General features: G+C 46.1%; 1 protein-coding gene across 1 annotated transcript in view; it reads right to left on the bottom strand.

The window, feature by feature from the left end:
* The window catches only part of LOC119434954 (serine/arginine repetitive matrix protein 5-like), a 67091-nt gene that overhangs the window by 30250 nt on the left and 23735 nt on the right, over window positions 1-13106 (bottom strand). Inside the window, exon 8 of the mRNA XM_037701956.2 lies at window positions 7865-7957. Coding sequence (XP_037557884.1) covers window positions 7865-7957 — 93 coding nt within the window. The remainder of the gene's footprint in view (window positions 1-7864; window positions 7958-13106) is intronic.

Raw genomic sequence — 13106 nt, 5'->3', positions numbered from 1 at the left:
TTGCTGTGGGATCTGTACGATTTGTCATGCAATGCATAATTCAAGCTCGAATATTTGGTGTCATGGCCCCTTTTTAACTGGGGCTGTTATAAGTGGGCTCGACTCTAATACAGTAGAAACTCGCTGACACGATCCCGTAGCATCCAATTTCCCGGCGCCAACGTTCATGAACGAGAGCACAAAAAATTACTCAATACAGTTACCGTATTCGTATTTACTTGATTGTAACGCGAGTTCTTTCCCAGATTTTTGCTACCTGAAGTCGATCCTCGCGTTACAATCGAATGTTGAAATTCAAGTTGTTTAAAAAGTGCAATGATGTACCAATTCTAATCAACAAGTGAAATACGCGAGTGAAAGCGCGCAAGGGATGCACATTTTCACGGAGAGCGAACGCATGGCGAAGAGCAAGTCTCTATCGCACGAAAGGCCGTGGGAGAATGGGAGGGCGGGAAGCAGAGGAGGCAACGTTTAGCTGCAGCACCAAATGCGTATCTTGCGACCGGGCGCAAGGGCAACTGGCGACTCAATCTCCCACGCAAAAGGAAAGCAGGAAGGCAGCGCGGGAGAGAGGGGCTGCGGCTTCTATTCCGCGTACTTGTACATTGCGCAGCTGCAGCCTGTCGCGCGCACCGTATCTTGAAAGCGATCTCCACACGACTTTGAACTTTGTATGCGTTGTGCTTTCGCTGCTCAGTTACCGTTGAAGCGATAGACCGCACGAACCTTCGCTCGCTGCTGTCGCCGCGCCAGCGTTTTGACAGTGGTTCTCATTGGTCATCGAGTGTGATCTATTCATGTTTGCTTGAGCGGGCTGACACCATGCTTGTTAATTCAGTTAGTAAGCAAATGTGTCCAACTTTATGCAGCCGATAAAACTACTATCCTTACTCCGTATAGCTAGCTACTAATTTGCTAGCGCATATGATGCTTCGCCTGTCGGGCGAAACTGCGACATTTTCATATCCGGTCGTCTCGCATTACTGAAGCGGTCTTCATTCCTTTTTTGTTTTTTGCTCGACGCAACAAAAAGTCACCCGTCGCGTTACTTTCGCGGTTTTAATTTTTCTTGATGAACGCAATGAAAAGTCACCCCTCGCGTTACAATCGAGTAAATACGGTACATTAGTTTCTGCTGGTTCATATAGTTCATACCCACTCGGCTCACATGAAAACACTGGTGCACACTCACTTTTCTATTCCCCAGTACCAGCAAATCTCAACCCGCGTCGCTGCATTCACAGCTATCGCCGCCAACCCTAATGGGACAAGCATCTTCTGTTTCACGCGTGTGGGGCATAGTACCGTTGGAAGTTTACTGCACTTTTTTAATAGCCGATAACTCAAACGTGTCACTATTCCCTCCTGCAGGAGGCTTGATGTGAGCATCATGTCTAGCTCAAGCGGCATCATAGGCATCATATCCTTGGGGGCACCTACTAGCTCGATTTCACTTCTATTTCACATCACTGTCTTTAAACACTACGCAACAGAGAAACAATGTGCGTTTCGGGTTCAACTGTGTTGTTCATGGCCGTCATGTTTTCGACATCCCACACATGGGTCAGTTCGAAAAATGAAGCGAGACACCGTACGGCGTCCGAAAAATCGCGCAGCAACTGTACTTTTTTCTACAGCATTTTTTTTATGCTATTTTGTCCGTTTCATTTGAACACCGTAGGTAAGCATCCCAGTCGCATAATTCGATTTTCGGATATATGCAGCTGCTTGGTATATTTTGCATATGTGCAGCCTTTAAAAAAATGTTACAAATGCAGTTAAAGATTTTTTTTCACTTTAAAATATCATTGCTTACATGGCCGCACAGCAGTTTGGCGAGCCTCAAAGCCACCTACGGTTTTCACTAAGTTGTGCAACCCATTGGGCATATATTGCAGTAGAGGGCAATAATGGATATACTAATGAAGAAATTTCGCCCCCCCCTCCCCATAACTTCGTTATACCGTAGAATCTCGGTAATACAATCTCATGGGACAATGATAAAATTTGTATCACCTGAAAACATAAAACCAAACTTAAGGAGGGATACAGCAATGAAATGGCAGACTTACTCAAAATTTCAGATTTGAAAAATTTTTTACACAATCCTAAGGCCTTCCTGTATTTATTACATGTGAAACGAAGCCATCCTGGCGACTCAGGGAGCAGACAAGATCAGGGGGTCGAAATAAGGCTTCAGCCGGCTAACATGCGCTGTCTCGCGACCTCGACAATGAAGGTCCGGCGATGGTGTGACGGGCTCAACGATATAGTTCACAGGGGAGGAGGCATCGATGATCCGGTACAGAGCGTGGTACCACGCAAGCAGTTTAGAAGAGAGGCCAGGGATGTGAAGCAGCATCCATAGCCAAACAAGGTAACCAGCAGGGAAGGTAAGCGTGACCTGATGACTGCTACGTCTTGTCTTCTGACGCCCCTGATCCTCGCTGGTAAACGAACGAGACAGTTGGCGGCAATCTTCAGCGTATTGGGCAACTTCTGAAATAGTTGTGCACTCGGAGGCATCAGGTCGGTAGGGCAGGATAGTATCCCGAGGACACGAAGGCTCACGCCCATACAAGAGAAAAAAAGGTGAAAAACCGGTGGTCGCTTGCGTCGCTGTGTTATAAGCGAAAGTAACGAACATGTGTACGGTGTCCCGATTGGTGTGATCAGACGAGACATACATCCTCAACATGTAGCCCAGTGTTCAGTTGAAGCGCTCCGCAAGACCGTTCGTTTGGGGGCGATACGCGGTCGACTTCCGGTGAATGATCTGGCACTCGTGAAGGAGGGATTGTATCGCTTCTGACAAGAAGACACGACCCGTACCGCTGAGTAGTTCTCAAAGAGCACCGGGGCAAAGGACGAAGTTGCGAAGAATGAACATCATAACGTCGCGCGCAGTTGCGGCGGAAAGATCAGCGGTCTCGGTGTAGTGTGTCAGGTGACAGATGCCAAAAATAATCCAGCGGTTTTCACATACGCTGTATGGGAGCAGGCCATTGAAGTCGATGCCTGCACGGCCAAACGGTTGAGCAGGACACGGTAGCGGCTGTAGTGGACCAGTAGGGCGCAGTGGGGGAGTTGTGCTTTGTTGGCAGGCAGTGCATGATTGAACGTACTGCTGGACAAACCGATACATTCCACACCAGTAATATTGTTTACGCAGCCTTGTGAAGGTTTTCAGGACGCCGACGAGGGCTCTTTGAGGGTCAGCATGGAAGTATGCGCACATATCAGAGCGCATGTGACGAAGGATATCAAGAAGCCTTTTCCGACTGTCAGGCATATAGTTGCGGCAGTACAGGGTGTTGTCTTGCACGGCAAAGTGGGCTGCTTGACAGCGTAGTGTCCGCATTGAAGCAACAACTGATGGAGTGGCAAGGGAGTTGAGTAGCAGGGCAAGCGATAGGTCCTTGCGTTGATCGGAGGGCATGTCAATAGCGGTCAGTAGTGACAGGTCTTAAGTCGGAGGCGGAACGGAAAGAGAAGCCACATCAGGTGTCATCGGCGAGCGGGAGAGCGCATCAGCATCGGAATGCTTTCGACCAGAGCGGTATACGACACGAACGTCATATTCCTGCAGGCGAAGCACCCAACGGGTCTTTCAAGGAGGAGAGCCAACAAAGGGCATGATGGTCAGTGATGATGCTGAAAGGACAGCCATAGAGATAAGGACGAAACTTGCCCAATGCCCAAATGATGGCCAAGCATTCCTTCTCTGCAACTATGTAATTCATCTCAGCTTTTTTAAGGGTACGGCTGACATCAGCCACGACGTATTCTTCATTTGTGGCTTTCCGTTGGGCCAAGACCGCACCAAAGCCGACACCACTTGCGTCGGTGTGAACTTCTGTCGGCGCAGAATCGGCGGTGAAGTCAGCAACTCGCGTAACTTGTCAAAGGCTTCATTTCATGCTGATGACCACGAGGAAATGCCTTTGCTTGTGGTAAGCAGCTTCGTCAAGAGTGCGATGATAAAGGCGAAGTTCGGGACGAAGCGACGAAAATAAGAGCACAGGGCTCTGAAACTTCGCAGGGCCTTCATAGATGTGGACTTCGAAAACAGTGCAACTGTGCAAAGCTTGTCGGGATCAGGAAAGATGCCGTCTTTCGAGACGTGACCCAAGACATTTAATTTTCGGGCAGTGAAACGGCACTCCTTGAGATTGAGCTGTAGGCCAGCTAAAGTGAGACAGGTGAGGATGTCATGCAGACGGGCAAGATGTGTCGAAAAATCCTGTGAGAAAAAAAACTATGTCATCCAGGTAACATAAATAAGTCTTCCACTTGTGTCCGCGAAGGATGGTATCAATCATGCGCTAGAAGGTAGCGGGAGCATTGCAGAGCCCAAAAGGCGTAACGTTAGACTCGTACAGGCTATCAGAAGTGATGAAAGCTGTCTTTGGGCAGTCAGCCTCAGCCATGGGAACCTGCCAATGGCTAGAGTGGAGATCTAAAAGACGAGAAGTATTCGGCACCTTGCAGACAGTCAAGAGCATCGTCGATCCAAGGCAGTGGGTAGACGTCTTTTCTCGTAATCCTGTTTAGGCGGCGATAATCAATACAAAACCAAATGGTGCCATCTTTTTTGTGCACCAAGGGCTTTGAGAAGGCTGAATGACGCCGCGCTGCAGCATGTTGTCCCCTTCTGGTCTACGGCGATGGCGTTGTCAAAAACTGCTGAAGGCGGTGTTGAGACGGAAGTTATGGCGTCTTGATGTAATCGGGTGGCGCCATCATGAACGTCAAGGTCTTCAATACAAGTGACAGCTTGCACAAATCCTAAGGTCTCACTGCGCAGTACGGTCACAGGATACCGGTGCGCATTACAGATGGGTTTCAAAGCGGATTCAGACCTAACAGCGAGGACAGCGAACGGGAGAAATAAGTCATTGCGGTGAGCAAGCATGTCAGATGGCCACAGTCGAGTCTGGCCCGGCAGCCCACCATAAGGTCACAAGCACAGACGTCTCCGGAGGTAGATCAGTATCAGCATCAACGAAGACTGCGAACACTGAGGTCGAGTCACATAGTGGCAAAAGGGCCACTTGCGCGCGAGAACAGTCGATGGCACTATGACGTGACAGCACCTCCACCAAATGTGATGGTGCTTAATTGAAGGTGAGAAGCAGCAGATAAACAGCAGCCTAGCAGCAACGAACAGCCCAAGCACGGGTCATCGTCGTGGTCTCCGAGCTGCTATCGGAAACACAAGGCACGTCTGCTTCATTACACATGGCTAAATATTTGGAAGGAATATGCAGAATTTGAGAAAATTGCAGTTTTTTTATATTTTGTCGAAAATATCGAGAAGAAAATCAGGCTTTTGGGAGATGCTATCACACTGCTGACCGTATGAGCGCGGCTTTCCGTAGATGTAGTGCCACCATCTTCGATTCGCTTTCAACATGAGATACCGGAGATTCAGATGGCCACAGCACTGTGTTTTTTTTGGCAGAAATAAAAGCAACAAAAGCGATTGCAAAAAGGGAAAGCTAGTGTTGCGATTCGTTACTGCAGTCACGTGGCACACAGGAAGAGCTCCCATTGGCCAACGTGAATTTGAATCACTGGCACGCTTGTTTCTGCAGCAGCGAGCTGCGCACTTCGCCCGTTCCAAGGACAACGTTTTAAGATCTGGCTATTTATTTTGTAGTTTCTTTGGCTGTTGCGTCCCAGCTGCTGCCTGATGGTGATAAGGACATGACGTGCGCAAGGAAATAATCTGTTTACTTTTCTTTGCAGCGGTGAAGCTACTTTGTATCATGCGATATAGCAAATGCAAAGGTAGAAAAGTTTCGAATGGTCATCAGGCAACATAGATGACGGAAGGCGTGGAGTACTGAGATAAGGCTACCCATGGAAGCGAATGCCGCCAATCTTGGGGCCGTATTCTGAAACGTTCCATTTGGGCGAAATTTCTTTTTTTTGCTTTCAGGCGCGCGTTGATTGGGTGGTTGAGCAAAACCGGATAAGAAGTCGCACCACCTAGTAGTTCCGGTGTATGTCACTTTGACGTCACGGTGTCAGTGGGTGCTCCCGACATGTATTAAATAAACGAACACGCCTGTGTCGTACTGCGGTCGATACATTCAAAAACAACAAATCCGAGCCGCTCTGCACTCGCACGGTACGCTCTCTCGTGTGTTTTGCGAAGCGTTCGAGAGTGCGTGTTTGTAGTGCATGCCGACGTCACGGGTAAGCAGCCGGTTGACTTATGGAACGCGTCGCCTAGGCAAAATATCGCCGAAGTGGAACGTTTCAGAATACGGCCCTTGCTGACATGGCACATCTGCGATTGCAGACTCCCAATAAAGTCGCACAGTGTTTGATAATGACCAACAAGTTGCACAATACTGCACAAAGCACTATCTATATATTGAAGGGGGAGGGAGGGGTCTATGCAGGGGTGGAGTCAAGGCAGAGTGACGTGGTTACACTGGCTGGAACGCAAACAGCGCACGGTGCGGCCGCTTTATTGGCCCGATGACAGCTAGTGGCTGGCGCTACCGGCGCGCGCGCAGGTGCCTCCTTGCCAGCTCCGCCAGGGGCCGATTGTTTGTATCATACACCGCAGCACGAAAGGCAGTTCACAACGTTCAAAATTTAACGCATTGTAAAATAATTGGCTTGGGCTGGGACTTTCATCAAATCTGAATCATCCTGAAACTCTAATCAGGCGCGATTGTTTACCGAGATTTTACTGTAATAAAGGTTGAGTGTAATCGAGAATGAAGGTCTGTATAGACACAAAAAATGTTAACACAGTCAAAGCATGGAATCAGAAATACAGTCAAATCTCGATTATTCGAACTCGAAGGCGCCGGAAAATTTGTTTGAATTAAAAGAATGACTTATTTTTTACGTATTTGTGCACCATAGCGCTACGTACGAACGGTGCGAGTCGTGAAATATCGGGGCGAGCAAGCACATAGCGAGCGAGGGCCACGAAACTGCCCACGCTAACTAACGCTCCCATCCCGATATCGCCTCTTCATCTTCACAACCCCAATCTCTCTCTCGCATCCCGATAAGGGCAGTGAACGAAACTTCAGGAAGCGGGCGGCGCCGTCGAAGGAGAGGGAGGAGGGCGGCAGGGAAGCGCATTTGGCCTCGGCAACCCCGTCGCTTCAGCGGCTCCCCTAGCCCTCCCTCTCAACTCCCTCGTAGCTCCCTCATCTTCGACTGTCTCGTGGGCACCCGCCGCCGCTCCCTCCGGCCCGGCGCCAGCTTAGCCCGCTCCCCGAAGTTTCGTTTTCTGCCGTTGAAGCCAGCGTTGGCCTGACTGGGCCTTCACGTTGCTTCCCTCTGCGTCGCAGCCGCAGCGTTGGCTCCGACGTCGACACGTACACGCGTGTTCAGGCGCGACGCAGAAACGGTGACCTTGCCATTTGAGAGAGAAAATGTTCGCCGCTTTATTTCTTATTTCTCCGCGCAGCGTTGAGGGGTCTCTCCTAAGCTTTTGCTTTATGGCGGTGTCGGAGCAATGCCGGTCAGAGCTAGGCGCCGCCACGTGATTTGGCGTGCTGCTGAGAGCATTGTCGGTGCGCGGTTACTTTCGAATTAACCGTCGCAAATGCTTACACACAACTTTGACGGGACCACAGCGTCAGTTCGAATTAACCGGAAGTTCAAATTAAGCGTGTTCGAATTAACGAGATTCGACTGTAATGTGGTACAGCCCACATCTGCATGTTTTACCGATGTAATTGCATAGCTGCGCCATAAGATCTAAATTTATTAGTGATGCCATGGTCTAAACTTTTCCTCTTGAGGGTACAGCATTGACCATTTGGGACGCGTTTCCACAACAGTATATCAACACAGACTTTTTTGTTCCCCATTGAAGCCAACCTACCTCATCAGGACTCCAAATCTGAACCACTTCATCTGTAGTGATAACAGAAATCAGCTCCTCACCAGTCCGGTGCCTCACCCACTGCATCTTGTTCTGAGAGGCAAAGCGAATGTGAAGAACAGAAACAAATGAAACACGCACGTAACTGCCATTTGCACTGTTTTTCGTTGTTTTTTTTTTATTAAAAAATTTCCTAAATGACCGCCGAAGTGAGTTTTAATTTTGAATATGTTTTGCAGATCCCATATACCTATGATGGCTCACTACTTCACCACGGCAGGGTACAAAGGTTTATTATGTTAAAAAAAATTTCTTAAAATGCTGCAACCATCTATTTCATGTCCCTCTTAATTGACTCACTGTTTTACAAAATTAACTGTCATTTCATCCACCTTTTTACCAAAGCATTGGCTTGTTTTTCCTGGACTGTTCTCAAAAAGCTGGCCTAGAGCAATTTTTAGGGGCTATATGGACCCAGATCAAGCAGTCAAGCTCGCACTTCGTGGTATATTACTTTATTAATGGGTGCCTTTCAAACATCTATCAATGTGCCCACCAGATGGGCAGCCTGGTGGAGCAATAATTCCAATGATGATGACGGCATACATGTTTTAGTGGCACAAGGACCAAACGCTCCCAAAGGAGAGTCAAGAGAAAAGAGTGCCAAATAAATAGTATTACAGGTCAATGGAAAAGGGCTTGAATATAGTACTACTGGACAACCTAACATTAGTACCTTTGTCACACAAGCACGCAAAAACTCTTTTACGCAAGCGGTCTTTTACCAGGCTGAAAGACTTTTGAATGAAGAGGTGTTGCGCAGCAGACACACGGTGCCGACGATCTCCTTTTAGTGTTTCCTTCTGGACACACTACCGAAATCGTGGCGCTAGCGTTCGAAACAATATCGGCCAGAAAAAACTTATGTATCTCGAAATATAAAGTGAAAACTTATTGTTTACATGTTTTTCAAATAAATTTAACATAAGAAAAGTTAATATAAAGATTTATTGTAGTAGTTTAAAGAGCGTCATCACGTGACACCCCCAGCCCGTTCGACCTGCTTACGAGAGTACAGAAGAAAATAAGCATTACTGGGTTTACTACACCTTCTGCAAGACATAAAATTATTTTTATATGAGCCTAGGCGACAGAAAATTATGCATTCACTTATTTTCTTTAATATATGATAATTGCTGGTGCCCACTGGTTTCAAGGCTACTCCTTTTCGGCCCGTAAAGGAGATCGGCGAACTCCTCTTCCAGAAAAGACCGCTTCTGAAATAGATCGCTCCCTGTTGTGTGTCTGCGGGCGAAACTGTTTTTCGGGAGAAGTCTTTGCTCAAAAGACTTTTGAGTGCCCGTGTAACAGATGTATAAAATGTAAACACTACAGTAGAAGCTAAAAATACTAAAAAGGTGTCTTACTAAGTCAAGACGATTGCTTATTTAAGAACTGTAGACTCGTTTATTAGGTACGCCATGAACAGACTGTTTTATAATCGCGGCAAGAATGATCTGCACCACAGACAAACGAGAATAATCACGAGGTTTATTTGTCATGATCGAACTAGTATTAGCAAAACAGCAGCCTAAATTTCGGTTGCTGTTATGCATTGCTTCTACGAAAGACTGACTGTTGCCGGTAGGTTTAAATAATTAAAAGGGCACAAAAAATAAGGCTCTGAAAAATAGGTCGGGGACTGCATTTGACTTTTTTTTAATTAGTTTCGCCCTAAACTAGATGCACAATTTGAAATTATTGGTGTCAATATGCCAATCTTAAAACTCTAACAATTGTGCATTTTACAATAAAATTGTAAAAAGTTGGCAAGTATGCACTAGCAACCTGAGATCATATTTCATTTTATAGATTGTTTTCGCCACTCACCCCTGTATCAGACATGGCTGTGGCACTGTTAGCACCGGGATCACGAAGAATGGAAAATAAATCATCGCAAAATACAGCCCCCCTAAAGGGTTCGGAAATGTGGCAACGTGTACTTTGACAGAGTGGAACTCCTGTAGATGAATTTGTCCAACATGCTGAGTTTTCATCATCTAAAATTTCTTTGTGTGTGTGTGTGTTGGGGAAGGGGGGGTATACAACACATAAAAAAAAGTAATAATGAATTAACACCAACTAGCCCAAACCTACATGCCGTTCTTTTCTGATCACTATACACTTTTTATTATAATGAATGAGTTTTTATCTCTTAATAATCAATGAACCCTTATCTGCAACACAGTGCTTCAGCAGATTACCTCCCACGATATGTTTAATTTACACAAACTCCATAGGAATAACGTTAAAAATAAAAAAGTAACGTAAGAACAGGAATATAGGTCTTTTTATTGTGATAGCAAATATGTCGACACTCCAGGCACATTTCTGCCGTTGACATCATCATCACTGGTGTTCAGTGTAAAGTCCAAGGGTGATAACATCGTCGCCGCACGACGTATGCTGTATGTACGAGTGAAAGCGTGCGAGGGTGAGCCGACAAGTTTCAGAATTGCGATTCCTTGAATAAAGGTAGCATTTCTTTTTCCATTCATCTCGCATTACATTCGCGGTTTTATTTTTATTATTTCACGTGAATGGAAAGTCGCCGCCCCTCCCGTTACAATCGCAGTCACGTTACATTCAGATGAATACGGTACTGCACACCTGTTATCAGTTAGCTGCAGTGTGTTCACGCGCCAGCCTGCATCTGCTTAGGGCTTTTTTTTTCCGTTTTTTTTTTTTTTTCTCGGACGGTAGCGACGGAGACGCGTACGAGGCGGGGTCGGCGAAATTGTGCCGTATAATCGAGGTTTTTAATGCATTATATCTATGAGGGTTTTGCCGGGACCAAACCAATTCATCGTAAAATACAGGTCGTCGCATAAGCGGGGGACGTATAATCGAGGTTCCACTGTACTATCCTTACTTCGTATATCTGTGTACTAATTTGTTATCGCAATCGATACTTACCTTTCGGGCAAAACTGTGACTTTTTTTTTCTATGAAGTTAGTGAAAAAGTGCCCTCTCATTCATCTTTGGCACAATTGGGGAAGGGGGGGAAGTGCCACCATTGTCGTTGCCCTTGCCATTTTCACAAATGTGTGTTACTACTGTCAAGTGCAAAATTAGCAGGTCTCGGCTATTGCTGCATTCAAAAACATGCTAGAATATGTGGAAGCAGACGAGAGCATGGCAGTACTGCACTATTTGGTTTCTGCAAACAGAAAGTGAATGAAACAGTGCAACACAGTGAGTGCAACTGTCGAATTTCACTGAAAACTTTGTTACGCGACCACTACTTGAACGTGAAGACCCTGCGACTGAATTTATTTGCGACCATCGCTATCAAGAATGGCTATCCATTGGGGCAAAGCAGCGACACAGAAGACTGGTTTTGCCAATCACTGCAATCTGCGAACTGTGCAAAAAGCCTGAAACTGCTATCGTTGGGAGCTAGACCACTAAAATAAGTGGTCACACAGCAGCGATCGCTGCCGTGTGACTCGGGTGTCCAGTGCGTGACACTCATTGACAGATGACAGTGTTGCACGTGCCTAGACTTGTATAACAAATGCCTTGAACATCACCAATGATGTGCTATGGGATGTCATAAGTGGCTAACAGCCGCCCCCGTACGAGAATCCCGACAGTTCACGTGCGGTTTTAGTCCCCTAGAACGAATGAGCAAACTGGTCGAATAATGTATGTTCTGTGATAAGCTGCACTGAAGATTTTCTTTTTCATTTTATTCACCTCAAAACCAAGGGTCAACCTATAATCCGGTTTTTACGGTATGCCAACTTAAGTTTCAAAACTTTGATTTTTGATTTAAACCAGGAAAGGTCTGTATATACCAGGACAATTAGGCATATGTAAACTGCACTCCTGTGGTAATTCCCAGTGGAATGACAAAGATGCAGCAGCCACTGGATATCACCGTCAACTGTGGTCTGTTCTCCCACCCCTCTGGGAGTCATGGATGACAGACGGTGAACACAGCCACACCTCACCTGGGTACATGAGACACACTTCGTTTGGGGAGGTGGCCAAGTGGGTCCACGATGCCTGAGCCGCAGTGTCCGTGTCTACCGTAACTGCAGGCTTCAGGAAAGCTGGCCTAATTGCGTGTGATCCCGAATGCAACAATGAAACACAATCCAGCAGCGATTCAGAAGCCAACGACGGTGACTCAGCGATGCTACCGGCCAAAGTTGGCTGAACTTTTTGAGAGCGCGTCAAAGGACAAGGCCTTTATGGCTTCGAGTGAAGTGCAATAAATGATGTTTCCTGCGCCTGAGAGTAGTTAGAACTTTCTTGCTGCTAGAATTTGCAGCTCATAAAAATGGTATTCACGGAAATTGAGTGCCCTGAAATAGTTAAGTACAGTATTTCGTGATGAGTGTACAAGCGTGTATAATAGCGCGCTTCATCCCACTGACAAGTTCAAGTGCGTCGTATACACCAATTAAAAATTTTATTACAATTTTATAGTGACAATAAATGCAAACATGTACCACAGCCCACTGCTTATCGTATTTACTCGAATATAAGGCAATGTTTTTTTCCCACAAGCCTAGCCTCGAAGGCAGCAGATAGATTTAGTTATTGTTTCGCCACATCTCCAGCAATCTAGATTTTAGACAGTAGAGCAAATTGTAGCAACTTATAAACCTTGGAAAGCGAGGCAGTACCATATTTTTTAGCATATGACCCCACACATAGAATTCTAAAAATTTAACACCGTAGGCAATGTGCAGGTTATAAGTGAATTTCACCTTGAGGTATGAGTTCACAGCAGCACAAATTTTATTTTATGGAGTGACTTCACGACAAACAATGCCGTAAAGTCACACCCTCAAGGCAAGATTCATATATAACCCGCACTGACTGAATTATTCAAGTGGCTTCAGATAACTCGGTATTTTGGGAAATCCCCGCCAAATCTGTATATTCTGTCGGCTACTCTAAATCGCCTTATGCATAAGGCGATACTATAGCGTGTATACTGAAGTCCTTTTTCTTGAGTCCCCCAACGGCACCCTTGCCTTAGAATCGAATTAATACGGTATTTCAGTGCCTGTTCCCATGCATGTTAATTATCACAGGTTCCTATTTTCCTTGCTGTTATTTTTGCAATGAAATATACTGCTCCTTGCAAATAAAACCTTCAGTTGAGAGTTCAGCACTTGTGTTTGTCTTCATCATCTGTTATTTTACGCTGCACAAGATTACACC

This window comes from Dermacentor silvarum, chromosome 1 (genome assembly GCF_013339745.2).
Source record: "Dermacentor silvarum isolate Dsil-2018 chromosome 1, BIME_Dsil_1.4, whole genome shotgun sequence".
Lineage (NCBI taxonomy): Eukaryota > Metazoa > Arthropoda > Arachnida > Ixodida > Ixodidae > Dermacentor > Dermacentor silvarum.
Note: the sequence above shows the minus strand (reverse complement) of the source record. Positions and strands in the feature narration are given on the sequence as shown.